The following is a 20,545-nucleotide window of genomic DNA, read 5'->3' on the forward strand; positions in this document are numbered from 1 at the left end:
TATATTCTACACCCACTGTATGTCTTCGTTTTAACCCTTTGCACTCGGATGTCCTCTATGAGAGGACATCGTGAGTCTAACAAAATTTGTTAGTGGTTATGTATAATAAATTTATGCTAGGGCAAATTTGTTCAAAATGCATGTTTCCTTTAACTTTTCTCATTCAAATAGCACGAGATAGCAAACTTAATTTTGAAAAAATTAAATTTCTTCGAATTATAAGAGGAACATTTTCCAATAATTAAGTACAATAATCAAATTTCAAATTTATTTTTTTCGAAAATAAAGCGTTATATGAACAAATTTTATTCTACCCTTTCGATTCAATTTTTCACGTAGAATCTGTTAGAATCAATGAAAATAAACTCATCTTTTATTATTAAGATTTATTAACGTAAATAAAAGAAAAAAAAAATTTGTACATTAATTATAAGTAAGAAAAAGGTATTGAAAACACACATGTTGCCATTGTATGCTTATACACATTCTGAACCTAGTTACAAGTTAGTAAAAAAAACAAAAGACGCATAGACCACTGCAGTCAACCGGCTAAATACAAAAATAACTAGAGAATCCTAATACGAACATATCTTAACAAAATCAACCCCTACTCGTTTGTACCGCTAGTTCATGGGCCACCCTGTGTGTAATGGACATTGCCAGACTATGTGGTTCAAGTCTTGTACGTCGGCATCACAATTACATTTTCCATCGTTTGTAATGCTGACCCCAGAGAGTGACGCGGGGAGATTGTAGTGATCTGGGTTAGGTCTGGGTTAGGTCTGCAACGATTTATTGTTACGATAATTTCTCGCTTAAGATCCTTACTTGTGAACCATGGCCTTTTGCCATTTTCATAGTAGTACAGAAAGTGTTCTTTACCTTTGAATACTTCTTGCTCTCTCACGAATTCATCGTTATTTAATTTATTGTACTTTTGGAGCTTGAAAGTTTCGCGAAAATCTGAAAATGGAACGTGATTACGATTTTCGTCTACTTTCGTAATCGGAACAAACTTATTATCAAAGTATTTTGGTGTGCAAATTTATGTACAGTTACATTAAATGCTAAGATACATATAAAAATTTAAGTTACGTAATAAACAAATATCCGTATCTCATGAATTTTTCAAATAAATATTTGCAAAGGCATTAATTATACTAAAGTAGTAGATGAAAAGGAAAACATTTGAGTTAGGAAAACATCGAGATTTCTTACAAGTCAAGTACGATTATTTTGTTTCCTAATTTTTATCAGTAAATGTATATTCGGTACAATGCTTCAATCAACCTTCTAGATATCCTACGATCAATCTACAAATTATTTGTTTGATTATTTGCATATTTTTCGTGACCTGCAAATACTTTACGTCTCTAATACCGAGTACTGACGAAAATAATAAAATCGTGAAGCTGGACATCGCGAAATTTATATTGTTAGAGGAAAGATAAGAATTACAGAATATGTTTCGAAATATCAAAGTTGTAAATACGTAGTGTATAAAATAAAAAGATCTTCATTATTTTTTCATAACGACAAATAGAATTTGAATAGAATTTGAATAAAAGTGACATGAATTCACGTCACGGGTCGTGAATATGCGTTAATAAAAAATTAATATTGTTTCTACCTTCCCGATATTTATTTCCTTCTAATGTATCGCCGACGACGCGAAATAAATATATTTATAAACGAGATTCATTTATCGCGAAGCGAAATATTTCCCCTTTGCCTAGAAACGTTCGAACGAATATGTTCTCTTTAAGTGGGATCCAAATATTTTGTTTGGAAATCGCTGAACCGTAACAGTTATTCGTACAAGCATCAAATATTTGCAATTGCCGTTTCACCGTGAAATTGCACGTATATCGTAAATATTTGCCTCGAGTATGCCTTCGGTGGTAACTTGGATAGCTCGCGATAGCATTTAAAAAATTGTCGCTACGTTTCATCGAGATTCTTTCACCAATAATCGTAAGATATAATTTAATGAAAATAAATGATGGGTAATTTTATACAACACTCTTAGGTTACTTCAAATTGTTTAATAAATTATTTTCTTTGATTACGAGTGAGTTTCGTATAATTTTTGTCTAGATTGTTACTATCGCTAAAGGTAGCGATGAAATCCTTGCAAAATGATTCTATTAATTATATTTGTATAATAAGAAACTGAAAAATTAATTTCTAGTTTTGACGGTACAAGTAATTTCTCTTTTTCTATCCATTGCATGCATTATATAAATAAAACTTTAAGGTTGTCTTACAACTTGTAACTTTCTTTCCTGGATGTTCACAAAGTGTCCTCCTTCGTTTCCATAAGTGCTTCACACGTAGCATAGAAATGCATGTTTTTCTAGTATTCCTGTTTTTCTCCAATCGTTTCATACGCATACGGTATTTGTTCGAGAAATTAAGAATAGTAAAAAAAGTATTGATTCATATTAAATTACATAATATCGATACAGTAGTAACTATTAATTATTACCTTAATTATACGTAATTATTAAGTATATTTATTTATTTTATTTTTATCGTAATAGAAACATTCTAATTCTGGCAAATTAATTGGTTCACTTGAATATGTTTATTGTTTAAGAATGTTTATTTACAATTAGTCCAAATTGTGCTATCATTGTAAGTTCTCAACATTGTTTGGTCAGCTTGTACAGAGTGTCCCAGAATTAGTGTAAGAACCGGAAATGAGAGGTAGCTGAGACGATTCTGAACAACAATTACCTTTGCAAAAATGTCGGATGGTGCTTCGTTTTTGAATTATTAACGAAAAACCGTCAACCAATCACAGTGTCTGATTAGCGCGCGCTCAGCTGACTATGTAGCGACCTGGTGCAGCAACCAGCCAATCCTGGCTCGAGCCTATGCTCTCGCTGCTGATCGTGCGCTACTCGGGAGCTGTGATTGGTCCATGGTTTTTCGTTAATAACTCAAAAACGAAGCATCATCCGACATTTTTGCAAAGGAAATTGTGGTTCAAAATCGTCTCAGCTACCTCCCATTTCCGGTTCTTACACTAATTCTGGGACACTCTGTACAACTCGATGCTTCGATAGCATACGCGTGTCTGTGAACATTGTCGTTGAAACAATGCGCGGATACTAAACGAAACACAGAAGCAGAGAGAGAATTCAGAGGCTCCGATGTTCTTAATTGGCTTTGGGTAATGTTGCGAAATGGAGTAATTGGACCAGAATATCTTAAATAAGTTCCGTGAACTTTCCACACGATAAGAGTCACCTCTCACAGTATTCTATATAACTCAAGAAAATTCACTAGTCTAGAACAGCGAAAACGTTTGCACGAAGCATTAATTTCATCCCCTTTTGGGGTCGAATTATTATGTTCGAAATGTAATATCGATATTATATTGATATTTGTAGGACATCTTGGATACAAAGGTTGTAGAAGAAATAGTTTTAATTTTTAATTTAAGCACACACTAAATCACTTCTATTATTCTATTTAATATATCTCTATACAAGCTGTCAACAGACTCCATTTTTCTTTTTTCAACTGTTCGGCTGTCGTTAGTTCCACAGACCTGTGTCAAAAAGCTCGCCGGGAGTTCGATCCCTTTTGCACAGATCGCTAATAGATGGCAACTCATATTTAAATGCCCAAATTCGGCTCTTTCCTCACAATATTAATATTTGGTAAAAAGCCTCTCAGCGGACAATTTTTATTCCTCGACGTTCTTTATACACACAACTCAACAAGTTGTATACTTCCACGAGCAAATTTGTACGTAATTATTAGTAACACGCTTATTATTACAGTAACATACGTGATAAAAAAGAAATTCATCTTTGTACATATTATATAATTCATATGTATGTAATATCCTAATAAATATACAGCCAGTTCCACACATTTTATTTCGATTTAATTTTTAAAGATTTCAGTAAGATGTAAATCATTATGTAAATCATTATGTACATGAAACAGAATTATGAGGAAGAGGAACGAATAGAATTAACCCTTTGCACTCGAGGCCTTTTTTTCTGATGTTTGCCTGCAACTCGAGATGTTTCTTAGCATTCTATTGCCATGAATTCTAAGCTATCTAGATTTGATAATAAGGTCACCTTTACCTCACCGACAATCATTTTATTGACATTTCGAGCTTCAAAGAAATGAAACCTAAAGAAACATTAGGTATTGTAGATTTGCTGCGTGAAACCTAATGGTAACTGACAGTCACCTCTCGAGTCCAAAGGGTTAACAAACTCCGTAAGTAGAATTGGCGAGAAATGGTCAGACATGAATGAGTTGTTTTGTATCCCAGACAATATTAACCCTTTGCACTCGAGGTTTTTTTTCTGGTATCTGCCAACAACTCGAGATGTTTCTTAGCATTCTATTGCCATGAATTCTAAGCTATTTATGCAGATTTGATGATAAGGTCACCTTTACCTCACCGACAATCATTTTATTGACATTTCGAGCTCCAAAGAAATGAAACCTAAAGAAACATTAGGTATTGTATATTTGCTGGGTGAAACCTAATGGTGACTGAGAGTCACCTCTCGAGTGCAAAGGGTTAATAAGATATTTTGTTCTCATATGTACCATAAATATTCGTACCTTCTATGTCTGTTGAAGAAATTCGTCTATATTAAACGATAAGTTTGATGTATCCAAGTAAATGTTTCATTATGTACATGAACAAATTTTACACGTCTATTAATAATGAAAAATGTATTTGGGAACATCAATCCTAGAAAACGTCAAACTCAAATGTTTATGAAGCCCATTTGTCGATTCGAGACATAGGGAAATTTCGTTAAGCAGATATAAATAATAGCAAAGTTTTCTTTGAATAAGGTTATCGGAATATCGAACTCGAAAATCTACATTGCATTTGATCGATGATCGGTCATTGGGTTTTGAACGTTGAAAGGAACCGACATTTTCCTCGATAATATTATACTCGTATCGATGATGGGTAGCTCCGATAGAGACCTCTCGCGATCTTCGTAACATACCGCGCACTATCGATAATGCCTCACCGAACCACGTGTTGGTGAAACTACCACACGGTGGGCCAAAGGACGTTATCGTTAGAAGAAGATGTGCGCGTTAGCGAGACAGATATGTATCTGGGTTAACGAAATGCTAGGATGAAGAGAAACGGGTCACGCGTGGTGCTGGGTGAAGAGAACAGTTCTTGGGAAACATACAGAGAATGTGGTATTTTATTCTTTACGACAATGTTAGTTGCTCGTAAACATACTAAATGTAAAGGTTTTTTCTTTCGCGTGACGGAATTCTTCACGATATACGTAGGTATTTATGTACAGAGGCAGATATACAGTCAATACCATTAATATTCGTACCCTCTATATCTATCGAAGAAGTTTGACTAAATTAACCCTTTGCGGTCGTATTAAATTTATGATGGATAAACAAGATTAATTAATTCTTTTGTAGACTTTAGATATATATTTACTGTTCGGGAAGTAAAGGTTGATACGATATAAACTCTCCGTTGGAAGGTAAAACGCCAATTTATTGTATACTCGCAAGGTCTACAACGATTGATGTCTCTCAGATCGCTCGTGCGTCTTCGAGGTCGGATAGATCGAAATCTGATTCCGCTTCGCCAGGTGACCGTCGAAGATACCTCGGACCACCACTCCTCACCCTAGATGCCACCCCCGTCAAGTCCAAGAGGCGCGCTCATTAGCACTGGTTTTGGGACCAAGGCCCAATCAGGGCGCCCCTGCCCTCACGCGCACCCCAGTCGCCGCGCCCCCGCTAACGGTATCGCGGAGCAAGGGTAGATGGTCGCTCGGCGTCTCGCGGAAAGCCCCAGGCCACTACTCATGGGTTGTTCCAAGCGGCACGCTAGACCGCTGAGACTCGGGACTACGCGAAATCCTAAAGACCTCATAAACGGTCACCCCTAGATGGATATTACCGGCAATATCAGCCATCGACTCGAAACAGCCTCGCTTCGCTAGCATGCCGTAAACTATTCTCACCTTTCGCTGTTTCTCCGCATTGCCCGAATAAAAACATTAAAGACTTATTTCTACGATGTCAGAATAGCGATCGCGGTACTAAATTCATCGGCGCATTGTCTTGCCGCTGAAGTCGAGGAAGCGCTCAAATGACTGCCTGTGCGCATTGTTCGCACTCTATTCCAAAACATCCCAATTGTACCCTGTGTGTACCCGAAACGCCTTCCAACGGTCTCGTCTGCTGGCTTGCAACCACGGGTCGGCTTTTGGGCCTTCCCGCGCTGAAGGTCGACCTTCAGTTCAGAGCCTAATCCCTATGCGAGGTCTGTTGTTCTTTACTGGCAGTCATTATCGCCCCTCCTCGTCCCGTCGGGTTGATTCTATCCGGAACATTTACACAATAATGTGTTTTTATGTAAAAATTATATTTTATAGTTCTCCATCATGTGGTATCTTCCGGTAACTTTCTTCTTGCCATTTTGAAGTATTTTAAGAACCAGAATGCCTAATTACTCTTAAACACAATTTATAAAATATTATTTGGAATTCTACCAAATAAGTATTTTCGACTATTTGGTATTTATTACAGTCTGTTACAGAAAAAATAACAATATTTGATATATTTATCTTTGAAAAAGTTAACATGTAGATATTTCACCCACTGGTTCATATATTCTTGTGTTACGTTCCCGTTCCAAATTTCCTTATTTGGAGTCGGATGTGCGCACCCGGTATTCTTCGAGTAGGCATAGGAATTCGAGACCAATGCGAAGCTAGGGCGTAGTCCCTCGGAAATCTCGGAATCGTGCAATGTACTTCCCCGCCACCCCTTGGCCTATGATTTTTGGATATAAAAAGGGTGACGACGAAGGCATATCGGGTCTAGTCAAAGTCTAGAAAGGGTTCTGTACACGTCTGAGCGTGCTCTTACGAACTGTCTACACGAGAAAACTTAGTGAGATCGGGTTCAAGTCCCCTTCGAGCAAATCTTAACCATACAGTACGTAGTCTACTGTTAGGCATTATTTTGTCGTTGTAGTCGTCCCCCGTTTGCTCGCGTTCGTGAAAACCGAGAAGGATTAGATTCTAGCTTCGCGGAATCGAAACTATATCTTAAACTAAGTTCATATTTGTAACATAGCTTACCATTGGTACACCGCGACAATTACTCTTATAACAATTGTAAGTCCCGGTGCATATCAGAATATATATATGTATATATAATATCATTTTTAATTAGAGTTGATCGATTATAATACCCAGTCCAGTACTCACTAAGGTGTACCTTTGCCGCTCGAGGTACATCAAAAAACTGTTACGAGGCCTAATACTAACATTTTCTGCGGCTCCCCACGTTAGCCATACGTGGGTTCGTCCTCGATAACCAACCTCCTGGAGCTCCCTACGTTAGCCATACGTAGGTTCGTCTCTGCGTCTATTTCCTCAAGGCATCCAGTGATACCTAACAACACTGGTCAAGCCATTAACAAAAAAACCATATTCCAATAGAAAAGTCCCGGCTACGCAGCTGCCCCCTCCGGCTCGTACCACTTGTATAATTTAATATAATTACTAACGATTTTTTCATTAATCTTTCCATTAATCTATTATTACACTAATATCTTAGAAAATCTTTTAAATCTTTTCAACTCTGTGGAATACAACATAAGATTAGTATGTTTCTTTGTGTGGTAGCTGAGAGCAGACATACGACCGGAACGGTAAAAAAGTTTTGGTGGTTGAGAGTAGACATACGACCGCAAAGGGTTAAATAATAGTTTTTATATTACCAAATGAATTTTTCATTATAAATATGTATATCAACAAGCTTGTACATGTATATGTTTATATATACATCAACATATTTATACAAACATACACTTGGAAACATCAAACCTATTATTTAATTTATACAAAAATTTTCAATAGACATAGAGGGCACGAATATCTATAGAAGCGACTGTATACTTACACAAATTATTGTTTTCATTATACGTATTATATGATATCAAAAATATCTGCGTTTTATTTTATGATATTTCTTTTAAGTTTAGAGCACACTTCTGTTTGCTTCACTCGTATAATTTTCATATCAATGATCGCGATATACATTCTTTTTTAATTTTAAGGAATTATTTTGGACATACATTTAGGAACACTGTCAAGGGTCATGTTGATGGCATTTGTTTTGAATTTTCCGAGTTCGCTGTTGTCACTGGTTTGTCCATACGTTTAGGCAGATTAATCTTTTGAGGACCTCTACAATCAGTCGAGAATTTTTGTGTAACAAAAATACTAACAGCAAAGCGATTGTACAATTACATAAAAGGGGATGCATAAATTAATAGGTATATGTTTTTCACTCCCAACTCTTTTCCGTTTTCTTGTTATAAACAATGTAATGCAAAAAGATAGTGATTTTTGTCGTTTTTTGCTTATAATTTTTAAACTAACGCAGCAATATGAATGCTTCGAGATAAAATATAGATAATGAAAATACCTACAGAATGAGACCTCGAACGTCTCGATCGGATAATGAGAAACGGAGAAAAATCGGGAAAACCGGAAAATTCAGAGTTTTTTTCAAAAATTCACCACAACTCCGCCATTTTTTGAGCTGAAGCGTTGGCTAACTGGGGGATAAGTAGCGATGAATGTGTTCTTTATGTGTACACAAAACAGAGATTGTCGGATAATTAGTTTTCTCACTGTATGCGTTTCCGTAAGACCGATTTTTATTTTAAAAAAAGATTTGAATAGTTTATGTCATGTACTACGAAACGTATATTCTGGTTTTTCGATAAAATGTCTCATTCTGTAGGTATTTTCATCATCTGCATTTTATCTGCTTTTCTCTGCTAAGTAACCATGATACTAGCAAACAAAAATGTTTATATCTCAGAAACGGTTGACCTTTAGACCTATGTTTACTAAAGCTTTTTCACTCAGTACAGTGTGCCCTATACACCATATAAATATTGAATGCTTTTTTTTAAGACCCTGTATACATACATATGTTATAATGATTATCAGGTTAAGTTATATTAGGTGGACGGGATATAATGTCGTTTCTTTTACATTAAATCCAAACAAATTTTTTATAAATTTCTATTTTTAATTATTAATTGTATAATCGCTCCCGTTATCAATAGCCTTCTGCCATCTAGTGTGCAAATTGTCAATGGCAGATCGATAAAAATCAATGAGCTGATGAACGATAAACAAGTATTTAAAATTGCAAAAACGACATTATTTTCCGGTCCACCTAATATAATATACATATAGATTAATTGTAACGAATTCAGGTCGAGAACTGAGATGGTTGATAATTTAACAAACAATAACAAAACGACAATTAAATATTTCTACTTAAACTAGAGTTATAAATGATTGAATGATGCTTTGATTTGAAAAACAGTCGACACGGATTCTCAACACTGGGAATGGATTTTTGTGTTCGTTCTCATAATTTATACACAGGTACGGGTCGATGTTTGTTTGCGCATTGAAATATGCACCGAAACAGAGTGTACGCTCGCGTTGGTAGGTAAATTTCTCGAGGCAGCTCAAGCTGGATTGTTAATAAGCACGCGTTCCCCTACAGCGTCTGTCGCAAACCAATTCCCATATTTGCAATCGAGAAAGACCGCGTAAACTGCACGAAGCAGAATTAAAGTTTCAAGAGGCTTGGGGTAGCTTTGGATGAACTAAACTCGATAATAAAACAATCTCGACATGGTGTATACTTACGCAGGCAGTTTCGAAACTTTTCGATATTAATAAACTCCGCTTTATCTCTGCATTCTACTTGTCAACTTAATGAAACGATGGAAAGTAGGAAAAGTGTACTAATAAATATAAAACATGGTTATTTTAAAGGTTCCAGACATCGAGACTTATTATTAACACATTCGCGACCGCTGACGTGAATTCACGTCATTTCAAATTCTATTCCTAGTTTCTGTTCCAAATTATGGAAATCCTTCTATTTTATACACTGCATATTTACAACATTGATATTTCGAAACATATTTTGTAATTTTTATATTTGCCCTAACGATAACAAATTTGCGAAAAGATTCTAGCTGTTTGAGTGCACTGTAAAGCATATAAACGTTATTAAACATTGACGATAGTAGAATGTAAACAATCATAGTTGATTAACAGACGAAAATATATTTCTGAAATCAAAGTTGCGATTTCTCCTAACAAATTTCTTTTTATTTAATCGGAATAAAAGCCTTTCACTGCACTAATCGATTAACTCCACTTTGGAAAATCTTAAATTTAAATGTCAAAGCACTTGGTATAGTCATAACTTTTTATATTTGCAATAACTTTCTTGAATAATAAAGATTAACACAATTAAACGACAAAATTTCCTTGGTCATTGAATGATAAATAATCTATTTCAGAGACCAGTTCATCGCATTTCTCAACTTTTTAACCGACTTTGAGAAGGAGGAGGTTACTCAATTTGACATTTATATTTTTATTTTGTGGAGTTAATCGATTTGTGTAATGAGCGGTTCATATATTGAACTTGTTTTCCTTAAAAAAGACAATATTTTATCGAACATGGATTTTCGTATTATAATATTTATTAAGTGAAGTTCTTTCCTTACACTTCTGTCATATCTTTGAACAAACTGCTATGGAAATAATTACTATTTTTATTAATCGTTCAACTCGTGCACTCTGAGTAACGCAATTATGTGTATAACATGTACACTTGATCGTTTAAGGATGTTTATTTACAATTAGTCCAAATTGTGCTACGTCTATTCTAAGTCCTAAACATTGTTCGGTCAGCTTGTACACAGTGCCCCAGAATTAGTGTAAGTATTGGAAATGGGAGGTAGCTGAGACGATTCTGAATGACAATTTTCTTTGCAAAAATGTCAAATGGTGCTTCGTTTTTAAATTATTAACAAAAAACGATCGACCAATCGCAGCGCCCGAGTAACGCGCGCTCAGCAGCGAGAGCATAGCCTCGAGTCAGGTTTGGTCGGCTACGCCAGCTGAGCGTGCGCTACTCGGGCGCTGCGATTGGTCGATGGTTTTTCGTTAATAATTCAAAAACGAAGCACCATCCGACATTTTTGCAAAGGAAATTGTCGTTCAGAATCGTCTTAGCCAGAGATGGGCGTATTCATTTTCATAAATATGAATATGAATAAATTCACATCACGCGGATTTGTGAATATGAATATGAATAAATTCACATTTTTATTCATAAATAGCGCGTTGTTCACATTTTTATTTATAATTAACTCTTCATTAAATAACGTTAATCACTTACTTACATTGTTTACTATCCCACACAGAAACGTTTTCACTTCAAGCAACTGGGTATTTACAAAAATCATGTAATTTATACAAATAAAACAATTATTGTTGTTACTAATCAGAATCATCTCAGCTACCCCCAATTTCCGGTTTTTACACTAATTCTAGAATACCCTGTATAAGTCGCATAGGGTAAAACGTTGATACCAAACTTCCTCTCCGATTTCTGTATATTCATGGTTTCATGCACGCATTTTTAGGTAAAAAATCAAACGAATCTATAATCTATCCTATTATAGCTGATGCTCTACAGCATGGGAGTTCGTGGCATGCTGTTTCAGATTTCTACATAGGTCTACAATGTTCACTCTACTTTCTTTCAATTCTGAATTCGACAAATTTCATTCGTATCCATTTCGACGCGTCGTTTTTTACTTCTTCATACTTTCTGCTTGAATGCACTACTCTAATAGATAATACTTCTATATTCCAATATTGACAAATGATTTATCTTGACTACCTTTTATCATAAGCAAAAATGCTAACACCTGTCATCGTCGTATCTTCGTTGTGCACACAGTGCAGAAGAAGTCGTTCGAAAACAAAATGGTACATGCCACAACGTCTGAAAGAAGTTATTCGTCGACGAAATATTAAAATACTGTTTATTAGCAAAGATTAGTATATTAATCAGAAGTTTTTGAAGCTGTCCGAATGTTAAAATAACGTTAAATTTAAACACTGTTTCATTTAATATTTATTTTAGGTGAAACCTTATAAAGTAAACAAATAAACTTCATGCATTTATTAAATAGACTTGACGTTTTAATGTGATATATATCTTAATTGTTTTATCGCATATTCTAAACGAAGTTACGAGGCGACAAAGTGAAAATTGTAAAGTGTCCAATTATTAGAGTTACTCGCTGCATATAGGTTGGAAATCTGATATTTTATCCACTACGCCATATTGTCACAGTTTGCAAAGAGTTCGTACAGTGCGGCATATGTAAATACCTGCTGAAACTTTAACCTTAAACATGCATTAAACTATTAATCGATAGCACTTAAAACTTTATATTACTCTCTTTAGCATTTCATGTTCGACCATTATGCAAAAGCTTGGTTAGATATCGTGAGACACAAAGGCAAAGCTTCTTGTTCGAGGGACGTGATACTCACTGTCACAGGTGGAATTGTATCACATATTTATGTGCAAATTGTGCTAAAAATTCTATTGTCATAAAAAAGTAATCGTTATAATAGATGGCAATATACATAGTTGACGTGCAACTATAACTTACTTTTTTTAATAACCAAATTTGTCGACTAGACAATCAATTATTAGAGAGGTTCCCTTGTAAGCATTATTAAGTTGCTTTTTATATCAAACATGTCATATATCGATTCGTGAGATCAACATGCACATACCTAAATTAATCTGTCTCCTGTTATTTTATTACATAGTTGTAACTTTGGTTTAGATCAATTATTCTAAAAATCGATCGTAGAATCGAATATGATTTCTTATTAGTTCGAATAATCCATACTCCTCTGCAATATTATTTCGAAAGTACTCACGTTTGATTCTTCATCCGCGCCAATTAATTTTAAACTTAGAGATTTCTTAACTTTCTGACTTTATCTTATTTTTTATAATAGATCTACTTCGTCACGAACAAAAATTTGATACATGATATCGTTAAAATACATATTTGTCCATTTTACTTATTTAAGTTTTACACATGAACACATCGGATGTACGATCGAAATAAGAGCCTTAGCATCTAAAATATTCACGATAACGAGATTCTAAAGATGAATAAATTGGATTGTACGAAGCATAGTCCAAATGGATGTTATTTTTTATTAGAATAAAGTTGGAGACTATCTAAATCACTTTATTTCTGATTTTAACATAATACTAACCGCGTTATTCTACACTTGCTTCCTTACTAATTACCGTATTGGCTCGAACGAAAGAAACTTAAAAAAACAGCGAATTACGCGTGGCATTCGCGAGCTAAAGAAAATGTAAATATTGGATAATTCCGGCAACAGTCGAGTGATCCGCTTTCGGTGATTAATCTGTGACGACGGTTAATAGAACCGCGAGACTCCGCGATAGAATCTGAAAAATGATCGAATGCTCCGAGTCGACGCGTACCCGGGTCACGTGCGTTCGTTCAAAATTTGTATTCTTCAGAGAAATTCACGTCTCCGTTTCGAAATTGCCGAGAAACCTGCGTTCGCGTTTTCGTTGAAATTTGCGACGTCAAGGCATTCTTGTGATAAATACGAAACAGAAACGAAAAATAAAGAAAGATATGAAAGAAAGAAAGAAAGAAAGAAAAAAAGAAAATAACAAGAATAAACAAAACAAAAAAAATTGACGGCTTGGTATCGAATCGGAAATACAAAGTAAGCTCGACCGCCGCAGCGCCCAGAACCACTAATGTGCTCGCTCGCAGCGCGGACGGCAACTTCGAGGTGACCTTGGCCACGAAGGCCACCATCTACCATCAAGGATTGGTCGAGTGGAAGCCACCCGCCATTTATAAGTCATCCTGCGAGATCGACGTGGAGTACTTCCCATTCGACGAGCAGACCTGCGTCCTCAAGTTCGGTTCGTGGACCTATGACGGCTTCAAGGTAAACTTGCATGGTAGCCGCTAAGTTGCGTGGCAAAGAGACCCACGGGTCCTCCGCGACGTGGATCGAGAGCTCGTGATACGTCGGGGATGATCCATCTAGAGCTTAAGATTAGACTGTACGCGAACGATCGGCTCGTCGTGTGGATTTCAAAACTCCGCGGTGGAACGCGCTCTGGAGCTTGTATGTTTTCCAAATGTTACTGTCTGTGGGGGAGTCGAAAACCACGATAGGAGACGGATGCTGCCAGATATCTTTACGCGAAATCGATCGCTACGAGGGAAACGTTTCAACGTGAAAATACGAAAGGATGGTTTGTCGAAGGGAGAATAGAGGGTGACAAAAATTCCAGGTATCGAGGATTTCACGGGTGACTCTACGTTCCTAGATCGATCGAGACCTGTTACAAAAAATATACCGCGAAATGTACTTCGAAATCTGATTTGAAATTCAAGATTAAATTTGGTTAATCGTATCGTATCCTATCACTCAGTTTTCTTGAAACATTTTTGGAAATTGTTACGTTTGGTTAATTGACATATCGACCTTTGGCATACACGGTGTTCGGTAACCGGTGGTACAAGCGAAGAGGAGGTGATTCTACATGAAAAAATAAGTCGAAAATATAGAATACAAATTTTTCATGCGAGGCTTTGTTTTCGAGAAAATTGACTTTGAATTTCCGCCGGGTACGGGTGCACTTGATTATGTTCTGTTGTAACGGATCTCACTGTAGTCATTGTCTCGATTGAAATTATATTGATAAACAGTTTCAATAGCACGGAAATGTTTTCTTACCTATTATCTTATTATTATTATCTAAAACAATCGAATATGTTAGAAAGCGTTTATAGAAATTTAATTAGAAGAACAAAAGTATGTATTCGGCAACGTGGCCAACATTTTCATAAATTTTTGTAATAATAAATTTTATGATTACTTCAACATTCTATGTCGTTACGTGTTCTTAATTTTCCGTTACGATAAAAACAGACTTAAACTGCGATAATAACCATCGAGACAACGATCTACAGTGAGAAAATTCATAGTCGATTTTCTCAGAAACAAGCCTGATATGGAAAATTGTTATTCTATATTTTCGACTTATTTTTTCTTGTGGAATCACCCCCTTTTCGCTCGTACCACCAGTTACCGAACACCCTGTACATTTCTAACCCTTTTCACTTAGGTGTCCCTTATGAAGGGACATCGTAAGTCTAACAAATTTTGTTAGTGACACCACTGCAAACATAAATCGTTTATGTTTAAACTTCGTTGCCTTAAACTTTACTAACTCACTAAAACTTATGTTTTTGCCTTTAAACTTTATATTTAAAGAATTTATGATTGCAGTCGTGCCAATGATTCAAGAAAGCTATTTGAATTTATAATCAAGTCCAATAATACCACAAAAGACAAGTTTCCAGAGTTAGATTATTTTATGTAATGCGATTCCTATTTGCATATTTTGGAACGAGATGGCGCAGAGTGCAAAGGGCTAACTTTCTTAGCGCCTTCCATTTTTCCTTATAACTCGTAAAATATTAGGTGTAAAAATGTAATGGAGAAGCGTTTGAGCATCTTCTTCAATAAAGACATTTTTTGAAAATATATAAGAAAGAAATGAAATATATAAAAAAAATATATAAAAGAAGATAAAGTCAGAAATGATGCAATTGTTAATTGCATATGTACTGCTGTATCTAACAGAAATTTTAAGTCCTACGGATGTAGTGGTCTTTGAACCATTTATCTTTCTCCTTTGGCATTTTTTCGTAAATGCAATAATAACGGAGTTATGACTTGAAACAATTCCGTGGACCAGCCTGTATATCCTCCCGAAGAATAGTCGCGATACGATTACGCAAACTTTAACCTCGATTTTCAGTGAAGAACATTTTTGAGGTAGATTTTTTCGTAGCGTAGAATGACGCGTGACAAGCACACGACATGGAATTTCTGTCCAGCCCTCTAGAAAGGAAAAGTTAGGGAGCTAATTAAAAGAAGGAATCTGAATAGCGTTCGAAAGGAGGAAAATCGCTGTCTCGATGAAAGAAAATGAATGATCGGGGTGATCGATGTAACCCGTTCGGCTCGATTGATTCCGCGCGGCAATTTAGGGAGCCGCGAAATGGCAGCATCCGGCGCTCTTCTCGAGGAGCCAATCGTGATCACGTTCGGCTCGTTTCTTCGGTGATTCCAGCGCCGACGGCAACTACGAGGTGACGCTGATGACCAAGGCTACGGTCTACTATTCGGGATTGGTCGTCTGGCAACCGCCGGCCGTATATAAATCTTCCTGCTCCATCGACGTTGAGTTCTTTCCATACGACGTACAGACCTGTGTTTTGAAGTTAGGCTCCTGGACTTATGACGGTTTTAAGGTGCCATGTAAAAGCAACGAGCACGATCGCCAGATTGAACCTTTTTGCTCGTCATATATGATCGGTCTTCCCAGTTTGTTCTCCTTGGTTATTTCTTTCCTTTTTTGTGTTCCATCAGAGAATGCCACCTTGACATAACCCGTAATCGTTTCTGCGATGCGCTGGTCTTGGACGTCATACGTCATATTTATATATTATCTATATATTAAATATATATATATATATATATTTCAATATTGTTACTTGGTGTGGACTGCAGTGTTATTTGATTGACATTCGTCGTGACGTCGTACGGTCAGCTCGTTTTTATATATTATTCTGCGGTGTGCTCGAACGATCCTACAGGCTCGCATATTTGAAATCGATCGTTGAAAACAACTTTCGTCCTCGTTTTTGCGAGAATCTAGAATATCCGCTTCCGTGGAATCGGACGGGAACGATCTAGAACTTATCGATTAATCGTTTCGAAGTCGAGAAATGAAACGTTGCCTAGCTTTCTTACGTCTTTTCTGTAATTTCTCGCGAGACTATCAGGTCTGGATTCTCGTCTCGACGAACGACTCGAAAGAGTGATGCATCGAAGGTTTTAAAGGATACCTGGATATCACGAATCCGTGAATCGAGGTGAAAAGAATCCGCTTCGAAGCGTATCCAAGCTGGTCAGTCGCATTGCTCTTTGATATTAGCAGCTCCATGGAAAGATTTAACGTTAGATCGTGGGATTGGATTGTTACTAAACTTAGGGTATACGAACTCTATGTACATAACACACGTGGACAGGGTACACGAACACGTGACTTTTCAAACTCTTTTTAAATCAGACATGTCAAACACACGCTGAAATATTTTCTGTAGCGGGAAAATGATTTAACTCGTGTAGATGCACTTGTAGATTTACCAAATACTAAATTCGCAAATCGGCAAATCGTTCAAAAAGTTTCCATTTTAACACGTTCGCGACCGCCAGGTATTTTACGTTTCTAATACCGAGTACTTACGTAAATAATAAAATTCTGAAGCAGGACATCGGAAATATGTATCCTTAAGGCGATGATAAAAATGACGAAATATGTTTTGAAATGTCAATGTTGTAAATATGTACTGTATAAAATAAAAAGGTTTTCATAATTTTTTCATAACCAGGAATAGACTTCGAAGTGACGTGAATTCACGTCTGCGGTCGCGAATGTGTTAATACGATAACAAAAATGCAGAACCTTTGAAACTTGTTTCGAACTTTCTTATCACGGTTCAATTTGTTCGTTCAAACATTATTTTGTGTTTCGAGTTCATTGAGGAAATTAATGATGCGAATATTGACAACGTCTACATATATACTATACACATTGTAGTACGTAGGTTTACGCAGCAATAAAAAAGAACGGTTCAAACTATTCTCAGATGTTTCATCTCGATGATATGTGAACTTGAACGTAATTGGCTATATGAGGAAGTTTCCTAAACCTATTTGTCTAGAAAAAATGAAACGAAGGAAATCAGAATACTTTGGACTCACTTTATCTGTAACGTTTCGAAAGCTACGAAACGAGCGTATAAACATTTTTACGTGCTAGTGATTAACAATAAAGATTGACTACTCATAGCACTACCATTCGAACAACAATGTAGAATAAAATTTACACGATCAATATAATGCCACTCCACCCAAAAATAATAAGATAAGTTGGAGAATTTTTTTCAGAAATTTATTAAAAGCAGTGAAAAATTCAAGTAGGCTATTTTATTTAATGCATATTAATGTTCAAAAGCAGAATTTTTTTATATGTTTTTCTTTTAAAATGGCGGATTCAGTACACAAAATTTCTAAGCATCTTTTACGCGAGGCCTCAAACGAGCGAAACGATTGAGCACACAGATTTAAACCTAGAACAAAAAAACCGAAAATTTTCTGCAAATATATCGCAAAAGCTAGTGGACAGCGTGTGGAAATTTGAAAATATTGTTTTCTCACAAAATGGTGCATAAATAAAGAAAAAAATGAACTATTTTCCGAAAGTTTCATCGAAAAATTGTAAAGTTTACAACTTATAGCAAGATCCATACACTATCCACTAGATGGTATATTAGAGATGTCGCCCTCAAAATTTTAGGAGAATCGGACAAGATTTGTAGGAGTTATCGTTTCGCACGATTTGAAAAATGGAGTTCTGTGAAAAACGTTCTGTGTTCTCGCCGCATCGTGCGCCCTACAAGATGCCTTGGGAAAACATTTGAAAACGACCTCTTTGAGATTTTCGCGGGCTATGAGATATTTTTTGTCGTATTCTGAAAGCTTTAACCCTTTATTTATTGTATTTCTCAAAAGTTTTTAAAATCTAGAAGTCCATCTGGGTCTTACAGTGGGTGTAGAAAGTATTCGTACACCGATCAATTTCCAAAAAAACTATTTGAAATTGTAATTTATTAACTTTTTTTTTTAATAAACAATGATACTCTACATATTCTTGGAAATCTCTAGAATAGATAGATTACAAAAAAAAAAATAGCTATTTATGTAAATTGCGAAATTAACAAGAAGAAAAACAATTAATCGATAGAAATATTGAAGCAATAAGTATTCGCACAACTGTTTAATTTTTAAAATTTCATTAAAAAAAAAAAGAAATTTACATTAATTTACAAGTATGTAATACCTCCTTCGTGGGATTTCCTTTTGATTTTATAATTACTGCAACTCTTCTAGCCATTAAATTAACTATCATAAATGTCGATGTTATTCGGGGTAGGATCTTCTTTCATTCCTTTATTAGAGTATTTTTTAAATCTTTTTTACTGAAAATTTAATGTTTTCTAATCCCACGAAGCAATAAACTGACGTCCTTATGTTACAAATTCTACCGTAAATTGTTCGTCATAAGAACCGTGCGAATACTTATTGCTTCTATATTTCTGCCAATTTTTCGTATTTTCTTGTTAATTTCGCAAATTATATAAACTAGTAATTGTTGTTTGAACTATATTCTAGAGATTTCCGAGAATATGTAGAATATCATTGATTATAAAAAAAGGAGTTAATAAATTACAACTTCACACAAAAGTTTTTTGGGAAATTGATCGATGTACGAATACATTCTACACCCACTGTATATCATCTTATAGAGTTGGCTCTAACAAGCTTCCAAAAGAAAAAAGCTTATGCTACCATTCAACAATTAAACACAAACTTCATAGAAGTGGACTTGAAAGTCACAATAGGTTTCAAAGCGTTTAATTAATACAGTACCATGAGAAAATTGACAGGACTTATAAGTCCTGCCAGCAAATATAGGGTTAAGGGAACATAGTAACAAACAAAACATCGATTTTTTGAAATTTCTGGCGGGGCCTTATCCCTTACATGCGAACACAGTTTAGGAAACTACCTTATATGTCCAGTAATTTTCTAGATTCCATTGGAACGATGAAACTTCGGAGAGTAGCTTCTTCTATTAAATTGAAGTTACTATGGCTACAGAATAATACGTGCTCCCTATTTTTCCCTGTTCTTAAAACAAGGAAAGTTTGATTGAAATTGACATCTATAACTCTGTGAGAAATACTGCCAGTGTAAGAAGTATTCGTACAGTGAACAATTTAATATGAAATTAATACGAAAAGAAATAAGAGGTTAACAGTAAAAATAATAAACTTTAATTTAAGCAAATTCTATTCTAAAAATATGTAGGAATGTTGGTTAATTATTTCTCCTCTTAAAATTTATTAATAAAATACATAGATGAAGTTTTATTTTGAATCGGTTCCTGTACGAATACTTATTATACTGATCGTACTTTGTTTCTCAATTGGTGTCTAGTTCGACGATAGTTACTAATCTTCTACACAAGTATTGCCTATAATGAATTTAATCGCGATAAGCAGATGTAAGTAACTAATTGTAGGTAATACAGGGAACATTTTTTTATAACAACGTAAGAAACCTTAAAATTAAGTATTCGTAGACGTCTAGATTACAGCGTTTAATAAAATTTACAAATATATTTCACTTTATATATATTTTCAATATATGAAAAATGTCATGCAAGCACAGGTCTGCAAATATATTCCCCCTCCCCTCAAGTTGCACGCGCTGTATGGTACTTATTAGCGAAAAGGTTCCAAACCCCTGAATAAACTGCACTATATTTAGACAATATTTGGATCTGATTTTAGGTATGTTTTAAAGTACACTTTACATACTCTTTATTTAAATTCTTTCGCTAGGATTTCTATGTAAAATGA

General features: G+C 35.4%; 1 protein-coding gene across 1 annotated transcript in view; it reads left to right on the forward strand.

Moving 5' to 3' along the window:
• The window catches only part of LOC128875194 (acetylcholine receptor subunit alpha-like), a 213,288-nt gene that overhangs the window by 122,993 nt on the left and 69,750 nt on the right, over positions 1-20,545 (forward strand). The window contains exon 5 of the mRNA XM_054120582.1: positions 16,126-16,306. Within this exon, the coding sequence (XP_053976557.1) occupies positions 16,126-16,306 (181 nt within the window). The remainder of the gene's footprint in view (positions 1-16,125; positions 16,307-20,545) is intronic.

The sequence above is a fragment of the Hylaeus volcanicus genome, chromosome 4 (genome assembly GCF_026283585.1).
Source record: "Hylaeus volcanicus isolate JK05 chromosome 4, UHH_iyHylVolc1.0_haploid, whole genome shotgun sequence".
NCBI classification, from domain to species: domain Eukaryota; kingdom Metazoa; phylum Arthropoda; class Insecta; order Hymenoptera; family Colletidae; genus Hylaeus; species Hylaeus volcanicus.